The 24,516-nt window shown below is 40.3% G+C and overlaps 1 protein-coding gene across 9 annotated transcripts in view; it reads left to right on the forward strand.

The window, feature by feature from the left end:
- PAK3 (p21 (RAC1) activated kinase 3) overlaps positions 1-24,516 on the forward strand; it is a 295,510-nt gene that overhangs the window by 252,415 nt on the left and 18,579 nt on the right. For all 9 annotated transcript variants that reach the window (XM_070783965.1, XM_070783962.1, XM_070783963.1 and 6 more), the window contains 5 exons: positions 13,836-13,884; positions 14,198-14,310; positions 15,942-16,059; positions 17,506-17,605; positions 18,494-18,690. In XM_070783965.1, coding sequence (XP_070640066.1) covers positions 13,836-13,884; positions 14,198-14,310; positions 15,942-16,059; positions 17,506-17,605; positions 18,494-18,690 — 577 coding nt within the window. The remainder of the gene's footprint in view (positions 1-13,835; positions 13,885-14,197; positions 14,311-15,941; positions 16,060-17,505; positions 17,606-18,493; positions 18,691-24,516) is intronic.

Below are 24,516 nucleotides of genomic sequence, written 5' to 3' on the forward strand. Positions count from 1 at the left end.
GTGTATCCTTGCCACCTCTTCTTAATATCTTCTGCTTGTATTAGGTCCATACCATTTGTGTCCTTTTTTGTGCCCATCCTTGCATGAAATGTTCCCATGATATCTCTAATTTTCTTGACGAGATCTCTAGTTTTTCCCATTGTATTGTTTTTCTCCATTTCTTTGCATGGGTCACTGAGGAAGGCTTTATTTTCTCTCTCTGCTATTCTTTGGCACTCTGCATTCAAATGGGTATATCTTTCTTTTTATCCTTTGCCTTTTACTTCTTTTCTTTTCACAGCTATTTGTAAGGCCTCCTCAGACAACCATTTTGCCTTTTTGCATTTGTTTTTCTTGGGGATGGTCTTGATCCCTGCTTCATGTACAATGTCAGGAACTTCTGTCCATAATCAGGCACTCTCTCTATCAGATCTAATTCCTTGAATCTTTTTCACTTCCACTGTATAATCATAAGGGATTTGATTTAGATCATACTTGAATGGTCTAGTGGTTTTCCCTACCTTCTTCAATTTCAGTCTGAATTTGGCAATAAGGAGTTCATGATCTGAGTCACACTCAGCTCCAGCTCCTGGTCTTGTTTTTGCTGACTGTATAGTATAGAGCTTCTCCATCTTTGGCTGCAAAGAATATAATCAATCTGATTTCGGTATTGACTATCTGGTGATGTCCATGTGTAGAGTCTTCTCTTGTGTTGTTGGAAGAGGGTGTTTGCTATGACCAGTGCATTTTCTTGGTAAAACTCTATTAGTCTTTGCCCTGCTTCATTCCGTATTCCAAGGCCAAATTTGCCTGTTACTCCAGGTGTTTCTTGACTTCCTACTTTTGGATCCCAGTCCCCTATAATGAAAAGGACATCTTTTTTGGGTGTTAGTTCTAGAATGTCTTGTAGGTCTTTATAGAACCATTCAACTTCAGCTTCTTCAGCATTACTGTTCGTGGCATAGACTTGGATTACTGTGATATTGAATGGTTTGTCTTGGAAACAAACAGATAATTCTCTCGTTTTTTAGATTGCATCCAAGTACTGCATTTTGGACTCCTTTGTTGACTATGATGGCTACTCCATTTGTTCTAAGGGATTCTTGCCCACGGTAGTAGATATAATGGTCATTTGAGTTAAATTCACCCATTCCAGTCCATTTTAGTTCGCTGATTCCTAAAATGTTGACCTTCACTCTTGCCGTCTCCTGTTGGAGCACTTCTAATTTGCCTTGATTCATGAACTGAACATTCCAGGTTCCTATCCAATATTGCTCTTTACAGCATTGGACTTTACTTCCATCACCAGTCACATCCACAACTGGGTGTTGTTTTTGCTTTGGCTCCATCTCTTCATTCTTTCTGGAGTTATTTCTCCACTGATCTCCAGTAGCATATTGGGCACCTACCCACCTGGGGAGTTCCTTTTTCAGTGTCCTATCTTTTTTCCTTTTCATACTGTTCATGGGGTTCTCAAGGTAAGAGTACTGACGTGGTTTGCCATTCCCTTCTTCAGTGGACCACATTTTGTCAGAACTCTCCACCATGACCTGTCCGTCTTGGGTGGCCCTACACAGCATGGCTCATAGTTTCATTGAGTTAGACAAGGCTGTGGTCCATTTGATCAGATTGGTTAGTTTCCTGTGATTGTGGTTTTCACTCTGTCTGCCCTCTGATAGAGAAGGATAAGAGGCTTATGGAAGCTTCCTGATGGGAGAGACTGACTGAGGGGGAAACTGGGTCTTGTTCTGATGGGCGGGACCATGATCAGTAAATCTTTAATCCAATTTTCTGTTGATGGTTGGGGCTGTATTCCCTCCCTATTATTTGACCTGAGGCCAAACTTTTGTGGAAGTAATAAAGATAATGGCGACCTCCTTCAAAAGGTCCCATGCACACACTGCTCACTCAGTGCCCCCAACCCTGCAGCAGGCCACTACCGACCCACGCCTCCACCGGAGACTCTTGGACACTCACAGGCAAGTCTAGGTCAGTCTCTTGTGCAGTCACTGCTCCTTTCTTCTGGGTCCTGGTGCCCATAAGGTTCTGTTTGTGCCCTCCAAATGTCTATTTCCCCAGTCCTGTGTAAGTTCTGGCAGCTGTATGTTGGGGTTAATGGCAACCTCCTCCAAGCGGGCTTATGCCATACCCAAGTCTGCTGCACCCAGAGCCCCTGCCCCTGCGGCAGTCCACTGCTGACCTGTACATCCACAGGAGACACTCAAACACAGTTCTAGTTAATACTCTTAAATGCACTGTGTTGTGTGCTGTCACTTGTAAAGAATGAGGATGCCACTCAATCAGCCACCATTAGCAGAGGTTGCACTTCAAGTTGTTTTTTTCCAGCCACAGTAATGAGCTTGGATTAAGCCACCTGCCTCCCCTACCTTTTTCCTGTCTAGGCCCTCTTGAAACCAATAGTGCACACTGGCAAACAGTTGTTTAGACTTAATGTTGGAGTGAATAGTTGAGAGTTAGCAGGCCTTTCCATGGATTAAGCCTTGTAAATGTGGCCTCATTATCACTGGACTATAATCCACTGAGCTCCCTGGTCCCACACCAATAATGCGTTACAACTCTATTTAAAATTAGATGACCATGAATACACTGGGGAAAGTCATGCCCTAGCTAAAGAACAAAAAATTGCCTGTTCCTGTTTATAATCCTAGTAATTAAAGACTATATCATCTGGCCCTTCACCACATTCTGTATACTTAAAAGGGTACTGAGATAACATGATTTTTGCACAATTTTTTATTAACTTAGTGATGAATTTTTGAGTGGCAAATTATAAGAAACTCTGAATCTCTTCTTTCCTGGCAGCATTATTGCCAGTAATGGTAACATTGTTACTGTTCCTGAGCCCTAAGGGACTCTTGTTTAGCCATTGTTTAGTTGCTAAATCATGGCTGACTCTTGCGAACCTATGGACTGTAACCCACCAGGCTCCTCTGTCCATGGGATTCTCCAGGCAAGAATACAGGAGTGGGTAGCCATTCCCTTCTCCAGGGAGTTTTCCCGACCCAGGGATTGAACCCACCTTTTCTGCATAGGCAGGTGGATTATTTACCACTGAGCCAGGGAAGCCCCTTAAAGAATATGTCTTACCAAAACAAGTAAATATGTGGGAGTATTGAAAATATGATATCTATATATTTTTATATATAGATATCATATTTTAACATATAAAATGATATCTATATAAAATATATATATAAATATATATAAAATATATTTTTTTATATCAAACTCACTATATTATATCTCACTATATTAATATAGAGAGACAGTTTCTACATAAAGGCCTACAAGGAGTACGTGTATCTTATATACTCAGCGGAAGATAAAGTCCAGTCCTAAGAACTAATTCTAGGTCCAATTAACTCTTGGCTGCATGACCAATCTTAACTGATTCAGAAACAGGAAGAACCATCTTCTATGGTTCTTCCAAAGGAATCAAACTTATTGTGTCCAGTTCAGTTCAGTTCATTCGCTCAGTTGTGTCCAACTCTCTGCGACCCCATGAACCACAGCATGCCAGGCCTACCTGTCCATCACCCACTCCCAGAGTTTACCCAAACTCATGTCCATTGAGTTGGTGATGCCATCCAACCATCTCACCCTCTGTCTTCCCCTTTCCCTCCTGCCTTCAATCTTTTCCAGCATCAGGGTCTTTTCAAATGAATCAGCTCTTCGCATCAGGTGCCCGAAGCACTGGAGTTTCGGCTTCAACATCAGTCCTTCCTTCCAATGAACACCCAGGACTGATCTCCTTTAGAATGGACTAGTTGGATCTCCTTGCAGACCAAGGGACTCTCAAGAGTCTTCTCCAACACCACAGTTCAAAAGCATCAATTCTTCAGCGCTCAGCTTTCTTTATAGTCCAACTCTCACATACATACATGACTACTAGAAAAACCATAGCCTTGACTAGACAGACCTTAGTTGACAAAGTAAATGTCTCTGGTTTTTAATATGTTGTCTAGGTTGGTCATAACTTTCCTTCCAAGGAGTGAGCGTCTTTTAATTTCATGGCTCCAATCACCATCTACAGTGATTTTGGAGCCCCAAAAAATGAAGTCAGCCACTATTTCCACTGTTTCCCCATCTATTTGCCATGAAGTGATGGGACTGGATGCTGTGATCTTAGTTTTCTGAATGTTGAGCTTTAAGCCAACTTTTTCACTCTCCTCTTTCATGTTCATCAAGTGGCTCTTTAGTTCTTCTTCACTTTCTGCCGTAAGGGTGGTGTCATCTGCATATCTGAGGTTATTGATATTTCTCCCGGCAATCTTGATTCCAGCTTGTGCTTCATCCTGCCCCGTGTGTCTCATGATGTACTCTGCATATAAGTTAAATAAGCAGGGTTACAATATACAGCCTTGATGTACTCCTTTTCCTATTTGAAACCAGTCTGTTGTTCCATATCCAGTTCTAACTGTTGCTTCCTGACCTGCATACAGATTTCTCAAGAGGCAGGTCAGGTGGTCTGGTATTCCCATCTCTTTCAGAATGTTCCACAGTTTATTGTGATCCACACAGTCAAAGGCTTTGGCATAGTCAATAAAGCAGAAATAGATGTTTTTCTGGAACTCTCCTGCTTTTTCGATGATCCAGCGGATGTTGGCAATTTGATCTCTGGTTGTGTCCAGGGACAAGTTAAATGGTTCACAATGGGGCACATGGACTAAGTGAATAGAAAATTAGAGACAAGAGAAATATTTTAGGGAGGCAGCTTAGCATAGTAGATACAAATGTGGGCTTTGGGAAGTACCACACTTGCATTGTAAAAATCGTAAAGATCTATAGCAGAGCATGAAATGGTGGTTAAGACAATGGGCTGTGGATCAAACAAATGGATTTTTTAGCTCAGCTGCTGACCCTCTGTAACTTTTGGCAAGCTACTTAACATTTCCCATTTCCTCATTTGTGAAAGGAAGATAATAGAACTTATCTCATAGGGTTGTATAGGGTGAACATTAAGGGAGCTCATCCATTTACAGAGAGCAGGCAGAAAGTAAGGCTCAATAAATGATAGTCTTTTCTAGCAGCAGCAGTAGAAGTCAAAGTAAATGTAAAAAATAGCCAACCTAAATGTGGATTTAACTCTTGACTGTGATCTCATTAGCATCAGATTTATACTTATGAAACCTTAAATGTGAATAATGCCCTATTCTTCTTTCTGTCTCACTCTTATTCCCATGAGGCTCTCCTTGAACCCTCTAGTCCTCTTTCTCTTCCCATTTTCTCCCAGAGCAAGAGCTTCTTCTTAGCCCTGCCCTTCTTTACTGCCTCTAATCTATTTAGATGCTGAAATCAGAGTAATTTATTTAAATTATAAGTCCTACCATTGGTTGACCTTGGCTCTGAGCAAGAAACATCGAAACGTGGTGAAGATTACTGGTACATAAACTGACTTGTCTTTAGAGGAAAGGGAGAAATAGTGAATTGTTTGTTTCCTTTTGGACCCTTTAGGCTAGATGCCAGTGTTTCCATTTGAGTATTAAGTGCTTGACCAGGTCAGGAAGAAACTGTTGATAAAGCATCTAATGTGATGCCAAGAACCCAGCAGTACACACTACACTGTAATTGCTGATGAGGCCCAATGGTTGAGCAATCTATTGGTTTAATATTCTTGAATCATAGTTCACCAAACTCTCTGTGCTTCAGATTTCTCATCTGTAGTGAGGAAGTTAACCTGGATGATCTCTATAGTCCCTTGGGTCCTGATAAGGCATGATTTCTTTATACCATTTGAAGGACTAAGGTTTGGAGTACACAAAATCCCTATCATAAACAAATGTTCTCCCTACAGCAATCTGGCTTCAGTATAACTGCAATAGGAGAATAAAAGGGATCAATGTAATTAAATGCCATAAAAATCAATGTTGACCATTTTAACACCTCAGCCCCAATATACCAGAGGATTAGGAGTTTTAACTGCTACCTTTGTCACTTTGATTTCTGCCATTATTATCTCCTAAAGTGCTACATGATACTGACTTTTTTTTTCTGTGAAAGTGATTGACAGATTTTATAAAGATACCTAATGAGATACTTCAACATACCCCAGCTGTTGCAAAGTTTGTCTTTTGGGAATCACTGAGGCATCTTGTTGACACAAAGACTGTTTCTTTGTGACTACACACAACTGTGCATCAACTATTACAAGGAGAGTACTTCCCAACCTTACCAGCAAAGATTCCTTCAATTATTTGTCCTTATGAACTCCAGATTGTGAATAATAATAACTATTAAACTATATTTATTATAGCTTATTTCCCATACTTGGTGAACCAAAAACAAAAACCAAAAACATGTAACTGCTACTTAGAGCATTTGATCAGCGTGAGACATGCAATCACAAGTTGATGTAATTCTCACTAAAAGGAAATGTATATGATATTTTAATTAGCTTCATCTTAGGTAAGTATCAAATTTCTCTTGTGAATTTGAAACACCAAGATATCTTGGAAACTCCCAGATGCTTAAAAAGATTTCTAGTGATCCATGGATTATAATTTGGAAACTTAACAAATACATTAGATCAGATCAGATCAGTCGCTCAGTCGTGTCCGACTCTTTGCGACCCCATGAATCGCAGCACGCCAGGCCTCCTTGTCCATCACCAACTCCCGGAGTTCACTCAGACTCATGTCCATCGAGTCAGTGATGCCATCCAGCCATCTCATCCTCTGTCATCCCCTTCTCCTCCTGCCCCCAATCCCTCCCAGCATCAGAGTCTTTTCCAATGAGTCAACTCTTCACATGAGGTGGCCAAAGTACTGGAGTTTCAGCTTTAGCATCATTCCTTCCAAAGAAATCCCAGGGCTGATCTCCTTCAGAATGGACTGGTTGGATCTCCTTGCAGTCCAAGGGACTCTCAAGAGTCTTCTCCAACACAGTGATCAACCAAATAATGATTATCATTATTACTGATGTTGTTATTTATTGGGCAATTATTAATACTATATGCCAGAACTGGTTTTAAACACTGTGCATTTTAATCTTCCTTTAATCCTGAGCCACAAAGAGATTACATGATTTACCCAGTATCACACAACTAGGAATTGTGTGGAGGATTTGAACCCCAGAAGGTTTGAGTTGATGGAGATGAGGCCTACTGTCCTTAACCCATCAGTGAACAGAGACAGTGCTCTAGTAGGTGAATAAGAGAAAGAGAGAGATTCACATTTAACAGTTGAATCTTAAGTTGCTGAAATATGGAAAGGCATCAGAACTGAAGGGTGGAGAAGTACTAGGAGTGCTGAAATGTAGCTGGAGACAGGGCCCCAATCTTTATTCTTTAGATTATTACCTGAGTTTGTGCATTTGTGTTGAGAATTCTACAAAGGTTGAATGTTGGGCCAATCAATAACTTATTGGTAAGAGCAATGAATTCTGAATACCTAGCAACATGTTTGGTGTGGGCCTAGAGAGGTGAGAAGTTGGGTAGAGGAGGCTAACCCCATTTTAAGACTGGGAACACAGTTGGAGGGAAGGAGAAAATGGCTGCCCCCAGACAGTGGCATATATGCAATAAGGTGGGAGGAGGGGAAAAGAGGGAAAAGTTCATCTTTGAGTTAATAAATTACATTCTAGAGTTTCAGGGTCTTTAAACTTCTGTGGAGTAGGGATTTGTGGCAATGCTATACGACAGAATACCATAAAACCCTGGCTATTGGGCTTGCAGGGTTAGTACTCTTTACAATTTTCAGTTCAGTTCAGTTCAGTTGCTCAGTCGTGTCCGACTCTTTGCGACCCCATTATTCACAGCATGCCAGGCCTCCGTGTCCATCACCAACTCCCTGAGTTCACTCAGACTCACGTCCATCGAGTCAGTGATGCCATCCAGCCATCTCATCCTCTGTCGTCCCCTTCTCTTCCTGCCCCCAATCCCTCCCAGCATCAGAGTCTTTTCCAATGAGTCAACTCTTTGCATGAGGTGGCCAAAGTACTGGAGTTTCAGCCTTAGCATCATTCCCTCCAAAGAAATCCCAGGGCTGATCTCCTTCAGAATGGACTGGTTGGATCTCCTTGCAGTCCAAGGGACTCTCAAGAGTCTTCTCAGGCATCACAGTTCAAAAGCATCAATTCTTCGGCGCTCAGCCTTCTTCACAGTCCAACTCTCACATCCATACATGACCACAGGAAAAACCATAGCCTTGACCAGACGGACCTTTGTTGGCAAAGTAATGTCTCTGCTTTTGAATATGCTATCTAGGTTGGTCATAACTTTCCTTCCAAGGAGTAAGTGTCTTAATTTCATGGCTGCAGTCATCATCTGCAGTTATTTTGGAGCCCAAAAAAATAAAGTCTGACACTGTTTCCCCATCTATTTCCCATGAAGTGATGGGACGGGATGCCATGATCTTCGTTTTCTGAATGTTGAGCTTTACGCCAACTTTTTCACTCTCCACTTTCACTTTCATCAAGAGGCTTTTTAGTTCCTACTCTTCACTTTCTGACATAAGGATCGTGTCATCTGCATATCTGAGGTTATTGATATTTCTCCCGGCAATCTTGATTCCAGCTTGTGTTTCTTCCAGTCCAGCGTTCTTCATGATGTACTCTGCATATTAGTTAAATAAGCAGGGTGATAATATACAGCCTTGACGTACTCCTTTTCCTATTTGGAACCAGTCTGTTGTTCCATGTCTAGTTCTAACTGTTGCTTCCTGACCTGCATACAAATTTCTCAAGAGGCAGTTCAGGGGGTCTGGTATTCCCATCTCTTGAAGAATTTTCCACAGTTTATTGTGATCCACACAGTCAAAGGCTTTGGCATAGTCAAAAAAGCAGAAATAAATGTTTTTCTGGAACTCTCTTGCTTTTTCCACGATCCAGCGGATGTTGGCAATTTGATCTCTGGTTCCTCTGCCTTTTCTAAAACCAGCTTGAACATCAGGAAGTTCACGGTTCATGTATTGCTGAAGCCTGGCTTGGAGAATTTTGAGCATTACTTTACTAGTATGTGAGATGAGTGCAATTGTGCGGTAGTTTGAGCCTTCTTTGGCATTGCCTTTCTTTGGATTGGAATGAAAACTGATCTTTTCCAGTCCTGTGGCCACTGCTGAGTTTTCCAAATTTGCTGGCATATTGAGTGCAGCACTTTCACAGCATCATCTTTCAGGATTTGAAATAGCTCAACTGGAATTCCATCACCTCTACTAGCTTTGTTCATAGTGATGCTTTCTAAGGCCCACTTGACTTCACATTCCAGGATGTCTGGCTCTAGGTCAGTGATCACATCATCGTGATTATCTTGGTCGTGAAGATCTTTTTTGTACAGTTCTTCTGTGTATTCTTGCCATCTCTTCTTAATATCTTCTGCTTCTGTTAGGTCCATACCATTTCTGTCCTTTAAGGAGCCCATCTTTGCATGAAATGTTCCCTTGATATCTCTAATTTTCTTGAAGAGATCTCTAGTCTTTCCCATTCTGTTGTTTTCCTCTATTTCTTTGCATTGATCGCTGAAGAAGGCTTTCTTATCTCTTCTTGCTATTCTTTGGAACTCTGCATTCAGATGCTTATATCTTTCCTTTTCTCCTTTGCTTGTCACTTCTCTTCTTTTCACAGCTATTTGTAAGTCCTCCCCAGACAGCCATTTTGCTTTTTTGCAGTTCTTTTCCATGGAGATGGTCTTGATCTCTGTCTCCTGTACAATGTCATGAACCTCATTTCATAGTTCGTCAGGCACTCTATCTATCAGATCTAGGCCCTTAAATCTATTTCTCACTTCCACTGTATAATCATAAGGGATTTGATTTAGGTCATACCTGAATGATCTAGTGGTTTTCCCTACTTTCTTCAATTTCAGTCTGAATTTGTAATAAGGAGTTCATGATCTGAGCCACAGTCAGCTCCTGGTCTTGTTTTTGTTGACTGTATAGAGCTTCTCCATCTTTGGCTGCAAAGAATATAATCAATCTGATTTCGGTTTTGACCATCTTGTGATGTACATGTGTAGAGTCTTCTCTTGTGTTGTTAGAAGAGGGTGTTTGCTGTGACCAGTGCATTTTCTTGGCAAAACTCTATTAGTCTTTGCCCTACTTCATTCCATATTCCAAGGCCAAATTTGCCTGTTACTCCAGGTGTTTCTTGACTTCCTACTTTTGCACTCCAGTCACCTATAATGAAAAGGACATCTTCTTTGGGTGTTAGTTCTAAAAAGTCTTGTAGGTCTTAACAATTTTAAGACAATGAAATCCTGTGGGAGGTAGGAAATACAAAGGTCAAGGATTTGAATGATAAAGCTCTGGGAGATGCTAATGACTAATCTCCCTTGTATTCTAAATCAATCGCAATTTTAGCTCCTAGGATAGTGGAAATGGACTTGGGGGTGAGGGCAGAGCGGTGAATAGGGGAAGGCTACTTGGACAAGAATTTGTGGCCTCTCTCCCTAGCTTTTTATTGGAGAATAATTGCTTTACAATATTGTGTTGGTTCCTGCCATACATCAACATGAACCAGCCATACATACGGCCCTTCCCTCCTGAGCCCCCCTCCCACCCCCCTCCCGATCCCACCCCTCTAGGTTGTCACAGAGCACTGGGTTCAGCCCCCTATGTCACATAGCCTCCTTTAGTTTAACTTGAGCAGTTTAACCCTCCCATTTATAGATTAACCTTCCCATTTTATATTGAGGGTTTATCCATGAGGCTTCGTTTTACAGATGTTCCAAACTTAAGGAAAAAGGCAAAACCACTTTGCTAAGGGAGAAAAACACAGGTGAGAAAGCTCCAAAAAGTGTTCAAATAGGTCACCTTTGTCCTTTCTGAATTTAGGGGCAGACACTAGCAAGGGTGCTTTGGCTGAGAGATCGGGAAGGTCTAAGTAATGACTCAATGAATAAAGCCAATAACAGCAATAGCAGCAATAAATGATAATAATAACAGCTACCATCCCCCACCTTTAGAAGTTTGGAATTAACATATACATAGTACTGTATATAAAAACAGATAATCAACAAGGACCCAACTCAGGGAACTCTACTTAGTATTCTGTAATAACCTATATGGGGAAAGAATCTGAAAAAGAGTAGATATTTGTATATGTATAACTGATGCACTTTGCTGTACACCTGAAACTAACACAACATTGTAAATCAACTATACTCCAATATAAAGTAGAAACAAAAGCATAGCAGTTACCAATTCAGTGTCACCTCTGATCTGGGCACAGAGCTAAATGCTTTTATAGATTGTGCCATTCTATTCTCGGTAGCGCTATGAGATAGATGCTCATTTTGCAGACATCATCACTTTTTTTTGCCTCTGAAGGAGCTGTGCAAGTTGCCTAAGGATATAGGAATAAACCAAGTAAAGGAATGTTTCAATCAGTCTGCAAATAGATTTAAGTAATTGCTCGGGCCTTATGCAGCTGAAATACACGCCAGGTTGAAATGATCTATTCCTTTGAACCCAGGAATTTCTGAGTTCAGAAGGACAAATCACAAACTGGCCCCTGAAATTGGGAATGTCTGATAGCTGATTCCAACAAACAAGTGTTTTCCAAAGATTTAAACAGAAGAAATATTTCCTTCACAGAAAGGAACAGTTTTATTGCAATTAAATCTTTGCTTGAAAAGACTTTTATTAATTTGTTCATTAAACAAATACTTCTTGAGCACCAACTATCTGCTCTGCACCCAGTGACTCAAACATGAAATTGAGACAGATTTAATAAAACCCTCGATCCTAAGGAATGTCTGAAATAACCAAATTTAGGTAGAATCTATTAGTCAAGTGTGCTTTTTCAGTCTCATTCCAATGGCTATTTAAATACCCTCACCGAGTAAGGAGGGCAGTGGAGTCCTTGGATTCTGCTGCTGCTGCAGATCATGGAATAAAAGAACCTTTAATGAGATAGCCCCTTTCCTGTATTTTATAGGTCAGGGAGTCAGATGGCCTTGGACTGTAAACTGTATAACCTTGGGCAGGTTACTTAACCTCTCCCAGCCTCAGGCTTTTCATCTGTAACATGGGGGTAAAAGCACTTGCCTTACAGAAACATGATAAGGATTGCACAAGATAATTTATATCAAATTCTTAGTGTAGAACACAACATGTTCGATGTATTATACGTTCACTGTTATTGTGATCACCATTTGCTGAGTGAGGAGACAAATTCAGAAAGGGGAAATGACTAGCCTAAGATCGTATAGTTTGTTGTTAGGGCAGATAGTAAAACTCAGATCTCTGTTAGCAAATATTCCTTCTACTACACTACCTATTTTATTCCCTAGGAATAGGTAATGTAAACTTCCTATGCCTGTTAGAAATAATTTGGCTTATCCAGGGAGAAGAAGGGAGAGGAAAACAAGGAAATAGATAACATAAGGAAAGAATTCCTAGAGTCAGAAACCAAAACAGCCAGGGAGATAACCAGAAAGCAGAGGAGAAACAGCAGTTACCAGAGAGTTTAAATCATAAAATTGCAGCATTATAGTGCCTGCTGAATCACAGAAACGGACCTCTATCCTCATTCCTTTATTCACCACAGACATGTCAATGAAATTAACTAAGCTTTTCTTTTTTCCTGGGGATGGCAGTAGGGAGGTGGTTCAGAATGCATGTGTGTTTCACAGAAAGTTCCCTTGCATACAGCTTTACTAGACAATTTCTATTTTCAAAGCAAGGTCATCCTATAGCGGAAGTTAGAATAGAAGCATAAGTACTACCAAGACTTAAGGAATGATAGACTTTAAAAGATAGTGGGCTGGAGTGAAACCTAAGAGTAGAAGCTATTGAGAAGTTTAACAAAAAGAAAAAAAGGCTTAAGAGTAAAGCCACATTGTTATTCCTCTGTATATTGATAATATAGGTAATTACAGTGCTGGGAATAATTGATTTGTTAGATGAAGATATTCTTAAGAATTAGAAATATATAAAAAAAACCAGTCTGTCCATATGTTAAAAGCAAAGATTAATTTACAGTTGTCTAAGCAAAAGACAAAACCCTGATGCTGGGAGGGATTGGGGGCAGGAGGAGAAGGGGACGACAGAGGATGAGATGGCTGGATGGCATCACTGACTCGATGCACATGAGTTTGGGTGAACTCCGGGAGTTGGTGATGGACAGGGAGGCCTGGCGTGCTGCGATTCATGGGGTCGCAAAGAGTCAGACACGACTGAGCGACTAAACTGAACTGAAGCAAAAGATGATATAATCTTTCCTAAAGTATTCAATCGAAGACTGCAGTATTGGTTATGCAACGTCCAGTTCAGTTCAGTTCAGTCACTCAGTCATGTCCGACTCTTTGTGACCCCATGAATCGCAGCACGCCAGGCCTCCCTGTCCATCACCAACTCCCGGAGTTCACTCAGACTCACGTCCATCAAGTCAGTGATGCCATCCAGCCATCTCATCCTCTGTCATCCCCTTCTCCTCCTGCCCCCAATCCCTCCCAGCATCAGAGTCTTTTCCAATGAGTCAACTCTTCGCATGAGGTAGCCAAAGTACTGGAGTTTCAGCTTTAGCATCATTCCTTCCAAAGAAATCCCAGGGCTGATCTCCTTCAGAATGGACTGGTGGGATCTCCTTGCAGCATCCAAGGAGTATTCAAAATATTCCAGGAGTTTCCTAGAAGGAATAAGGCCATTTTGCTCAGTTCATAACTGCCTAGTTCCATGGCACACATAACATCTGATTAGAGTTTCTGACCCACCAATAGAGATACTTGATGATAGTTTGGGAAGCAGTTACTATACAAAATGATTGTTCCTTTTGTACTTCATCCTTTAATCTTGAGTTTTCTGATTTCCCTCTCCTGAAAATAGTTACATATTATTCCAAATAAAATATACTAATAACACTTCAATTGCTTGTTCATTTGATAATTTTTGCCTTCACAGGGCCTCAGGTACTGTTTATACAGCGCTGGACATTGCCACAGGACAAGAGGTAAGCATTAACATTCATTTCTAGCTTTTACTTTCCTTTATTCGTATTGATCAGAATTCTTCTTTGATGGCATTTGTGCCTGACAAAATGGGTACCACTGGGTTGACATAAGTTTCCTTCATTGATATCCGAAATATCTGCTGTGAATGATGAATTCATGATTGGCAAAAGAAAAGGAGCATGGGTTTGTGGCATTAAGAAAAATCCTAGTAAGGTAAAGAATTTGTATGTCTGACTCTGTTGCTGAAAAATATGGATGCTTGTGTTTAGTCTAATGATGGTAATTCATTCTTATCTTTTAATCATGATTCAGGTGGCCATAAAGCAGATGAACCTTCAACAGCAGCCCAAAAAGGAATTAATTATTAATGAAATTCTGGTCATGAGGGAAAATAAGAACCCCAATATTGTTAATTATTTAGATAGGTAAGTTTTGTTTCATCATATACTTGTTTTCTTTATGGGATATAATTTTCATGGCCAATTATTTAGGATCTATTCATTTAGCATCCGTTCTGCAAATATCTTTCAAATGCTACAAAACAGTATCAAATATATTGCTAAACTTGTACCCACTTATCTTTGTCTACCCATTAAACATTTGAAGACACATTTTATGGTGTTGCTTCTAAACATGAGCAGTTTGTGTAATTTTCTTTTGAAGACTGTGGTTCTGTATTGCCACGAAACAGACTATCCCATATAGTAGAGAGCTGTGGTGTTTTAAACATTTAATCAAGTGTTTGTTTGGAGCCAGTGCAGTGTCTGGCTATCTAAGTAAAGAAGACAGACTACAATGGCCCTGCTTTAATGGGTGCTTTGTGATGAACTGACAGTGAGGTCTAGGGGATTGAGACTTTAATCTCAAACCTTTTTCCTAGACCAGATAATTAATGTCTCTTTCGTCAGTCGTGGTAGCATTGGGTTATTAATAGGTGTTTAAAAACAGCACTAACTCTTTACTTGTGATTTAACATCTATCTTATTCAATTTCGATGTTTCTATTTGGCACCACTGTGCTGTGTACTCTGGGTTGATACAAAGGAAATAAGACCAAGTCTACAACCTCAACGAGCTTAAGATCTCACTTTATGTGTTTTGTACCAGGTAGACCAGTGGTACAGAAAGGAGGCAAAAGAGGGGCCCAAAAAAAGTGTCATTTAGGAGGCAACTGCAGCAGAGTGACTTTATTCTGCTTTTGTAATTTTGTAAAAACTGCATTTGTAAAAAAATGCAGATTTCTCGGTGGTTCTCTGTAACTAATGAGGTATTTCATTTTTGTGAAATGAGAATTTTAATGAGAATTTTCCTTTTGAACAAACTTTCTGAAGTGAATCTTATGGGTACTGCAGTTTGAACACCACTGGATCGAAAGTCTTGCTTCATACTTATGTCAAGCTGGGAGCAGGATAGGATTGTTGGGATTATTCCATTCATTGTAATGCCTCTCTCTTGCTACACAGGGGGAAAGACAGACCTGATCATACTGTTAAAATGCCTTCAGATGATCCCAGGGGTTTGAATTTGCTCTTGTGACCTGCCTTCCTGTATTTGATCATGTAGGCTGTGCTCCTCAATACCTACTTAAAGATAATGGGCATGTGATGACCGACTTCTATCAGAACTGAGACTTAAGTGCAGTAAATCCATTGCCAATTTGAATCTTTTTACATTATCCTATAAAATTGTGTCATGGGCAGTTCAGTCCAAGATGTCAGCCCTACGGCTTGAATGATCCAAAAGGGCTATTCACCAATCCTGTTAATTGAAATTAGCTTTTTATAGTGGAATGACTGACAGTAGTCAGTCACCAAAGGCTTCCTTGCTCTTTTCCTTCCTTCCATGGTGCACTTTCATCTCATGATCCTTTAGTTTCCATGCATATTCTCTTCTAAGATAAAGGAAGTGTCTCATAAGCATAACTGATATTTTCCTCTTGTTAGATACATGACCAAATGCAGACAAAGACTGATTGCACATTGCCTTCTTAATGGAAATATAGAAGGGTCTCCACTTCCTTAGGCCTGAGTCAATGTCTTTTTCCTCTCTTGTTGTAGCTACTTAGTGGGTGATGAACTGTGGGTAGTCATGGAATACTTGGCTGGTGGCTCTTTGACTGATGTGGTCACAGAGACCTGTATGGATGAAGGACAGATAGCAGCTGTCTGCAGAGAGGTAAGAAAATAGAACATTTTTGGCTGATGAGAACACTCACATTGGCAGTTTTTTTTTTATCTTTGATTATTTAGAATGTTTATAACATCAGAATATCAATAGCACATCTTTTATACTAAAAAAACAATTGAAGATCCTAACAATTTAAATCCTAACCCTCTCTCCCCAGCTCCTTGTTTATGTTAGTTGCTTTGTGATGGATCTTTCTGAATTCTATTATACCATTCACAGGGTACAATATCTAAGCCTGCCTAGTGGAGTCTTGGTGAATATGGAAGGCAGTAATGTTGACATGGAACTTCTTCCTGGTTGGGGGGAATTTTTATATGATAGTTATTTTGCTTTGTCTATGCAATATAAGCCGTGTACATATACAGATCACATTATAACCCCATCATTTTCTGGAAGGCAGTTTACACGAGGTCCTCCCTCAGTCCAGAAACTAGTTGCTTTCACAGTACAATCTTGAAACTCTCTCAGACCCCTCCAGTGGGTCTGAGTGTCTGCCTGTTTTCTAATAACAGTGACATATCCCCAGTTTCAAACTAAACTAAGGATATTTTGTTATATTAATTTTCTCAATATTAAAAAAAAAAAAAAACCACTCCTCATTGGAGTCTTATCTTGAACATTACCCTCTACCCTCTATTCATTGAAGTTTTCTATAGACACAAGTAGGAACTCTGACCCACTGAAACTTGAAAATCAATGATAGTAAAACAAAGCCAAATAACGTCAGCTAGCCTTTCATTGTTTTATATTTTAAATTATTCACTTAAATTTCCTCCTTCTGCTGTCCTCTCATTCCCATTTCTTCCTCCCCAAATATGTACACATATCCACCAAATTCATATATTTTCTATTCATACAATAAATCAAACTTAAAATATTCAGGGGATTCTTCAGCCTTTAGCCTGTGGTTCCATCTTTTAGTATTACAACACAAAGCCATTTCCAAACTAGTACCTATAGTTACTTCAGAGCCTAGAAGCGGTTCCCGAAGCTAGCTAGCTGTCTATCAGAACTAGCTGGGGCACTTGTTTTAAATGCAGATTTCTAGGTCCCACACCAGACCTTCTGAATCTAATCATATCCCAGATGCAGATGCTTACCATATCTGTAACAGATCAAGCCGAATCCATATCCTCCAGACAAGCAGATCCAAATATGATTATAGTAATTGGTTCAATCAATTGTATTAACAATGTAGTGCTACTTACCACACCATCACTCTTTGTGGCCAAGTCTGATTCAGGAGCTTTCATATGTATAATGCTAAGTTGCATCACTGATGTAAATGGTAACATGATTTCAAAATGGCTTTGAAACATTTATTTCACCTGACAACTTAAGCGTGTACCTTTGCCCAAAATTTATCTAGAAATGAAACACATTTTTAAAAAATTTTGTGATATAACTAGAACTTTTTTCTTCCTGATACAATAGTGCCTCCAAGCTTTGGATTTCTTGCACTCAAACCAAGTGATCCACAGAGACATAAAGAGTGACAATATTCTCCTTGGGATGGATGGCTCTGTCAAACTGAGTAGGTATTATGGTTCAGATGGCATGTGAGAGAGTGTCAGGGGATTTATGCTCTTTTACTGTCTATCTTGGAGAAAGCAATGGCGCCCCACTCCAGTACTCTTGCCTGGAAAATCCCATGGACGGAAGAGCCTGGTAGGCTGCAGTCTATCGGGTCGCTCAGGGTCGGACACGACTGAGCAACTTCACTTTAACTTTTCACTTTCGTGCATTGGAGAAGGAAATGGCAACCCACTCCAGTGTTCTTGCCTGGACAATCCCAGGGATGGGGGAGCCTGGTGGGCTGCCATCTCAGGGGTCACACAAGGTCGGACACGACTGAAGCGACTTAGCAGCAGCAGCAGCAGCAGCAGCAGCAGCAACTGTCTATCTTGAGAAGAAAAAGGCTCTTGAGAGTGAGGGTTTGAAGGCATTTAGAGGCCAGATTGAGGTGAAGCATTTTTTTCACATTGTATTCCTGTAGATTGTGACCAGATTTGGGGAGGGTTAATAGTTAAGAATATCTAAGTGGTTTCTATCTGCTGGATGACAAATACCTAAGCTGTAATACATAATTATATTATAATAGTAAAAAATAATACTAAAACATAAAATCTTAAGATTAAAAATCAAAAAAAAAGAAAAAGAAAGAAAAGAAAAAGATTCTATAAGTTAGAGGGAACAGTATGAGGAGGGAACCAGGATTGAGGTCTAGTAAAAATGGTATCACGCAGTTACTTCAGACTAGTTTAAAATCTGGAGCAGCTGAGAGATCGGATAACAAAAGGATATGAGTGAGGCAGTTGCAGAAGCTCAGTGTCTAAAGGAAGGTACGGTCGTATCTGAAAGTGACCTCTCGTAAAAGAAAAATAAAACTGAGCTGATTTTAACTGACTTTTGTTCTCTGCAGCTGATTTTGGGTTCTGTGCCCAGATCACCCCTGAGCAAAGTAAACGAAGCACGATGGTGGGAACTCCCTATTGGATGGCACCTGAGGTAGTGACTCGAAAAGCCTATGGTCCGAAAGTTGATATCTGGTCTCTGGGAATTATGGCGATTGAAATGGTAGAAGGCGAACCCCCTTACCTTAACGAAAATCCACTCAGGGTAAGTAAAAAGAAAACTCAAGTCCTTTATCCCCGGGGAATGGAAAAAAGCCAAATGTCATTTCTTGTCTCCACTAAAAGTGGCCAGAATGGGCTCTTTAATGGGACAAGTGACATAGAAGCTCCAAATTGTAATTTTCAAAATTACTGTGAGTTATTTATTTTATGTTTCTCTTAAGATGTCTCAACAGCTTTTTCAAATGCTTTGATAACACTATTTCTAATGTCAGGGGTCTTTAAAATTCTGTAGCATAATTTTCTGCTGTCAAAAATATATATAGCTTTTTTAAAAGCAAGATGTGGGAAGAAAACAGTATTTTTATCACATGCCACTTACTTTTAGCAAAGTAAATAAATGCATTTCCAGAACAGCTGAAATTTTTTAAATTAGATTTTCATTATCAGTAAAGATTTATTGAGCCACAGCAGCTTGGTGGGTATTGAATGGAACACAAGATAGACACAGTACCAGCCTGGCAAAATCACAAACTTAATTAGACTGTCAAGTTAAAAATGAATGGAAATTGTGTTGGGTAACTCAGTTTGCTACTGCAGAATCAGAGGTTAGATCCTTATGTGGTCTGGTTACTTCTATAAGGAGAAAAGCTCCATTTTGGAGCCTAACGCCCATTCAGAGAAAGGCAAAGGAACATGAAAGAAATGGTTGCTCAGTGCAGAAGTGAGCCAGGAGCTGTTTTGTTGAATAAAATCTAAAGGTAAGTCAGAAGCTGTGTTATATATATAAAGGGCATCACACTATTAAGAAAAGGAAACATGTACCAATTCGAATTCTAGTCTCAAATTCTATGCAGAGTGCCAGTGCCAAAGGCATCTTGCATATTGTTGGCTTCCTTACCACTAAGAGTCTAAAATTGAATTTTACCATTAGTATATAAAAATCATTTCCTGTACATGGTTAAGTGTTTACACGTTCAACTTATAAAATCCATATGAAAGCCAAATATATGTGGCTTTCTGTACATGTAAAGAAACTTACAGACTAATTATCTAGTTATTTTGAAATGGAGCAGTTTCTAATTGGGAGCTGCATTCCCTGTGAATGGAGAGGGGGACAGCCTCCCCTTTGCCCCTCCCTAATTCTTCTCTGCTAGTTGGCCTCTTGTCTTAGACCTAGCACTGAATATAAAATAACAGATAGGAGTGAATGCCCTAATGAATGCTATGGGCTATTGCTCTGGGCTCATGAAACAATCTGGAAGTGAGACCTGCACCGTGATTAGCTGCCTGCAGGGCTGAGTGGAAAAAGAGGAGCATTTTCCCACTGTTTGTGGGTCAGTCCTCCATGAACTTAATCAAACCCACCCCTGACCTATGGATAATTACATGGGCTTGTCCTTATTGTCTAACCACCTTTGCCCTTTAAGAAGTAGCAGTGAAAGAACACACCAGGCCTCTTGTTTCCATGGATTTCCTCCTCTAAATCTTCAGAGTTTGGAGGCACTAAACAGATTATGGCTATTTTGCTTTCTGTCTTCTAATGAGTAATTTACAGCTTGCAAAATTTAAGGATTAAATAAATGCTCTGTAAAGCAGTTGGCCTCAGTAATGCATTTATTACCTTCTTCAGTTCCCCAAGTACAATTGATCGCTCTTCAGCAAGGCTGTTAATTGTTAGAAAGAAGGAAACAAGTTGTAATCTTTATGGGCATCTTCTAGCCTGGGATTAGAGCTAATAATTAACAGCTTGTCTCTTAGGATCCGAAGCCTTGTATCTAAATAAGTGCTCGTAGATTAACAAGCCACAGGTTCAGGAAGCCTACATTATGGCTATAACAAAAAGATTCGTCAGGAAGACCACCCTGTTGAATTCCACTGATAAGGATTTACTGTAACTATGCTCATTATTCTCCATGTGTGATCAACCTCCAGTGACTCAATCAAGTCCGTATGGAGGCAGCCCTCTATCTGTTTGCCAGGCGCCACAAGGACTTTTTAAGTTTTGATTTTGAATATGTTGTCCTCCTGTTCTCTTAAATAAAATCCAGTATCCCTGGCTATATGCCCTTATTTGGGATTTGAAAAATATAATCACTGAAACACTGGAGAGGTTGGACAGAAAAACGCATACCATGACCTTGTTGGAAGCCTGTGTTTTCTTGAATTCTGGTGACCAGGGCGTGTGGAGAAATAGAAAATGGCAGAACTGGCTTAGCCCTTCTTTCTTTAACATCCTTCTGAGACTACCACCAGTCTACCACTTTAGCTTTGAAGATGAACAAAAGGAAGGAAGTGGAAGTGAGACAGAGTGGTAGAGTGAAGTCTAACATGTTAATATGAAAAACATTTGGCCTATGGAGTCAGGCAGATTTGGGTAAGTCCTGGTTCCACCACCTGCCAGCTCTGTGACCTTCAGCAGATGACCCAGAACCTCTATAAGCCCTGTTTCCTGTGTGTAATTGGGGACAATATCTGTCTTGCAGAGTTAGTATGAAATCTAAATGAAATCATGCATGTAAACACCTAGCACAGTGTCTAGCTCATTGTAAGGAGAGGGAGAAAGAGATTTATATATCAATAGAAAAGTGAGAAAGGAAACAGAACAGATGCTTAGAATGCTTTTTACCCATTCATGAGGGGAGATTGGATTCCCCACTCCCCCCAAGCACTTCCCTTCCACAGTAGCATCCCCTTGAAGAGTGGAAGGTCCTACATGGTTCAGTATAAATTACCATGAACAGGTTACACTGAGCAGCAGAGGTTAAAGTTGGAATCTGGGACTATACATTCGAAGGCTGTTGGCATTTTGCTGTGGCTTTTGTGTGTGTGTCTGTTGTGTCAGTTGGAACTGAGCAAGCCTTCTTGGAATATTGCCTGTTAACATATCACTGATGCAAGGAATTAGCTACGTTCCCCCCCTAGTTTTAAAGTAGTTGGGATTTTTTTTTAAGTAAATTGCTCTGTACTAATTGACCTAATTTGCTCATAAAATGCCTTTTAAAGGTTAAAGAGTTGTTAACTGTGCCAATGTTATAAGGTTGGTACTCTTTCAGAGACAGAGAGGAGACAAGTTCCTCACTGCCTGAAGTTTGTGCACTCAACGTAATTGGCCTTGAATGTGTTGTTCTGTGACCCACAGCCATTTTTGGTGCAGCCTCCAATAATAAAGTGCCTTGTTCTTTCTGTTCACCAAAGTGACTGAAGTCAAATTCAAACTTTCTCTGTGGATGTGCAAATCAAACGTTGGTATACTGCTCCTCTCCCCAACTTGTGTGTTCGTTTGAAGATATCTTTTTATAAACCTATGATTATAATGACCTGATTCTAAATAAGGAGGCACAATCATTTCCATAAAACAAATCTTTGGTTTGTTGTTGTTGTTTTCCTCAGCACTAAGAGAGTGCCTCTTTATTAACTTGGCATTCCACATAATGGGGCTGTTCTTGTCAATGGGTTTTGAGGGATTTTGGTGTTTGTGAAACATCTCAGTGATATCCAGTGGAGGATCCTACTGGACCCTGTGGGTGGAGCCCCTTTTCTGTGTAACTTTCCAGACCTTTATCCTAGTTGAGATGAACTTTAAGTGTTCTCTTTCTACCCTTGCTTTAAGCATCTGTGAAGCCATATCAAACACTGGATCTTTGGAAGACAATTATCAGTATCAAGAAGAGATATCTGAAGGCTAAAAACAGTGTTTAAGAGAGTATGGGACCCACCTATCTTATACCAGTGGTTCTCCTCCTTGGTTGTACATTGGAATCCCTGTGAAGCTTCAAGAACTGATAAGGTCAGGTTTCTACACCAAGGACTAGAACAAATATCAATACAAAGCTCTGTGGCTAGCCCTTTGTAGAACCCTGTCTAAACTGAAAAAACCATTCTTCATCAGCCCTCTTTGAGCCTGGTTGTTCAACCAGAAAAGAGCATGCTCTCATTCTGGCCACATTTCTCCTTTTCATCTAAAAAGGACATCATGAATCACTTTGTCAAAATCCTTGCACATTCTGGCATTCTTTGATTTACTGTTTCCAGCCACGCTATCAAAAAAGAAATGACATTAGTTCAGCACATACCTCCTTGCTATGCCATTTTCTTTTTCAATTTTGCTTCTGCTGCAAATGCAGTCCATCATTACCACCTGCTAGCTGTTGTGTACATCACACGTATTGATGATAATAAAGCCATCAGTCTGACTGCTCATAATTAGCAGCGTATAACCTGTATGGTCAGAGAGAAGGGTGGGAAGAAGTACCAACTGAGACCTGTTGTCTACAGGAAGAGGCTCCCTACTCCCCCATCCCCACACTTGAAACACTGCACAAGTGTTAGTTTCTTCTTTTTTACTATAGAACTAGGGAAATTGTGGTTAGCTTGTATGCCTAGAGAAGAGAATTAAGCAGAATAGAATCTCTAGCACTAAAAAGCAGCAATTTAGGGCCAAAGTGCTTTGAGCTCCCTCCAACCACTGGAACCTGTGTTGTGGACTGGAATGTCTGGGTTTGATGGAATTAAAGTCAAATATAAACTTTCTGAGTGCCAGAGAAGCAAGCGTACTTTGCTAGCACTCTGTCAATATTGTTTTGAATGTATTTCAGGAAGAGCTGGAGCAAGGTTTATTGATGGTTTGTTGACACTCCGCCTACTTTGAGGGCAAACCTATGCCTAAAAGGAGGGGCGAGTTGGGATAACAGCAACTAAAATAATTATTATGAAAAAGTAACAGAGTCTCTTTTTAATCAGAAAAATATTGCCTGTCAAAAGATAGATAGCTCTTAAGACTCATTGGTTGTCAGGAATTTAGCATAGGAAAATGGGACCTAGCCATAGGAAAGCTGCAAGTCTCATTTAGATTGTAATTCAGAAGCAGACAGTTCAAACCAGTGATTTATGATCCAGAAGACAGCCAAAGGAGAAACTGATTCCACAGCAAACAAAAGTCTGAGAATCTGACTAGGTGAAGATGAGGCAAAGAGAGATTATAAACGTGGTAACCAGGGACCTACTGTTGGCCAAGACTGATATTCCTTTATCATGTGAATTGAAGAGTAAATTCTGTTCCCAGGTCTACCCATCAGGAGCCCCATGATCTTGCATAGATTACTTCTTGCTGGGCCTCATTTTGTTTTGCTTCAAACAAGTGGAATTTCACAAGATTATTAGTTACCCGTGAACTCTGTGAATTCCATGGGCTCCTAGAATTCCATGGAGGTCCTTGGGGCCCAATGGGGAGGTCATGTGGTTCTCAAGTCCACCAAAATAGTTCCCTCATTAACTTGTTTTCTATATCAGGCTTCCACATGAGATTTAGTTAAATCAAGTGGGAAACTCATGGGTCTCTGTCTCTGATTCTGTTTTCCTAGGCTGTAGATATATGCTACAGCCTCCCATGAGTGCCAGGACAGCCTGGGTTTGAGTATGCACTGTCTGTAGAAGGGCTTCCAGAGTTATGATCTTCAGACAGCTTGAGTGGAGGGACTTCCCTGGTGGTCCAGTGTTTAAGACTTCACGCTTCCAATGCAACGAGTGTGGGTTTGATCCTTTGTTGGGGAACTAAGATCCCACTTGATGAGTGGCACAGCCAAAAAAGAAAGAAAAAAAAAACAAAGAAAGCTGTTTGGAGACATCTCTCTGATTATCTCCTGACTAAGTCTGTATTCCATAGAGTGAAAAGAACCCCATTTCCCTACCAAGAAAGACACTCGATCGTGATGCAAATGAAACATGCTGCATGTGGGGCTGGGTAAGAAGCCAGGGAAGAACACAACAGTGATAAAGCTGTTTCAGGGACCCGTTTTCTACCCTGGGTTGTACTGAAAAAATGTGCATGTTATTGTGTACAGAGCTATTCACCTGATGAACTGCATATAAA

Source organism: Bos indicus, chromosome X (genome assembly GCF_029378745.1).
Source record: "Bos indicus isolate NIAB-ARS_2022 breed Sahiwal x Tharparkar chromosome X, NIAB-ARS_B.indTharparkar_mat_pri_1.0, whole genome shotgun sequence".
In the NCBI taxonomy this organism is placed as follows: Eukaryota; Metazoa; Chordata; class Mammalia; order Artiodactyla; family Bovidae; genus Bos; species Bos indicus.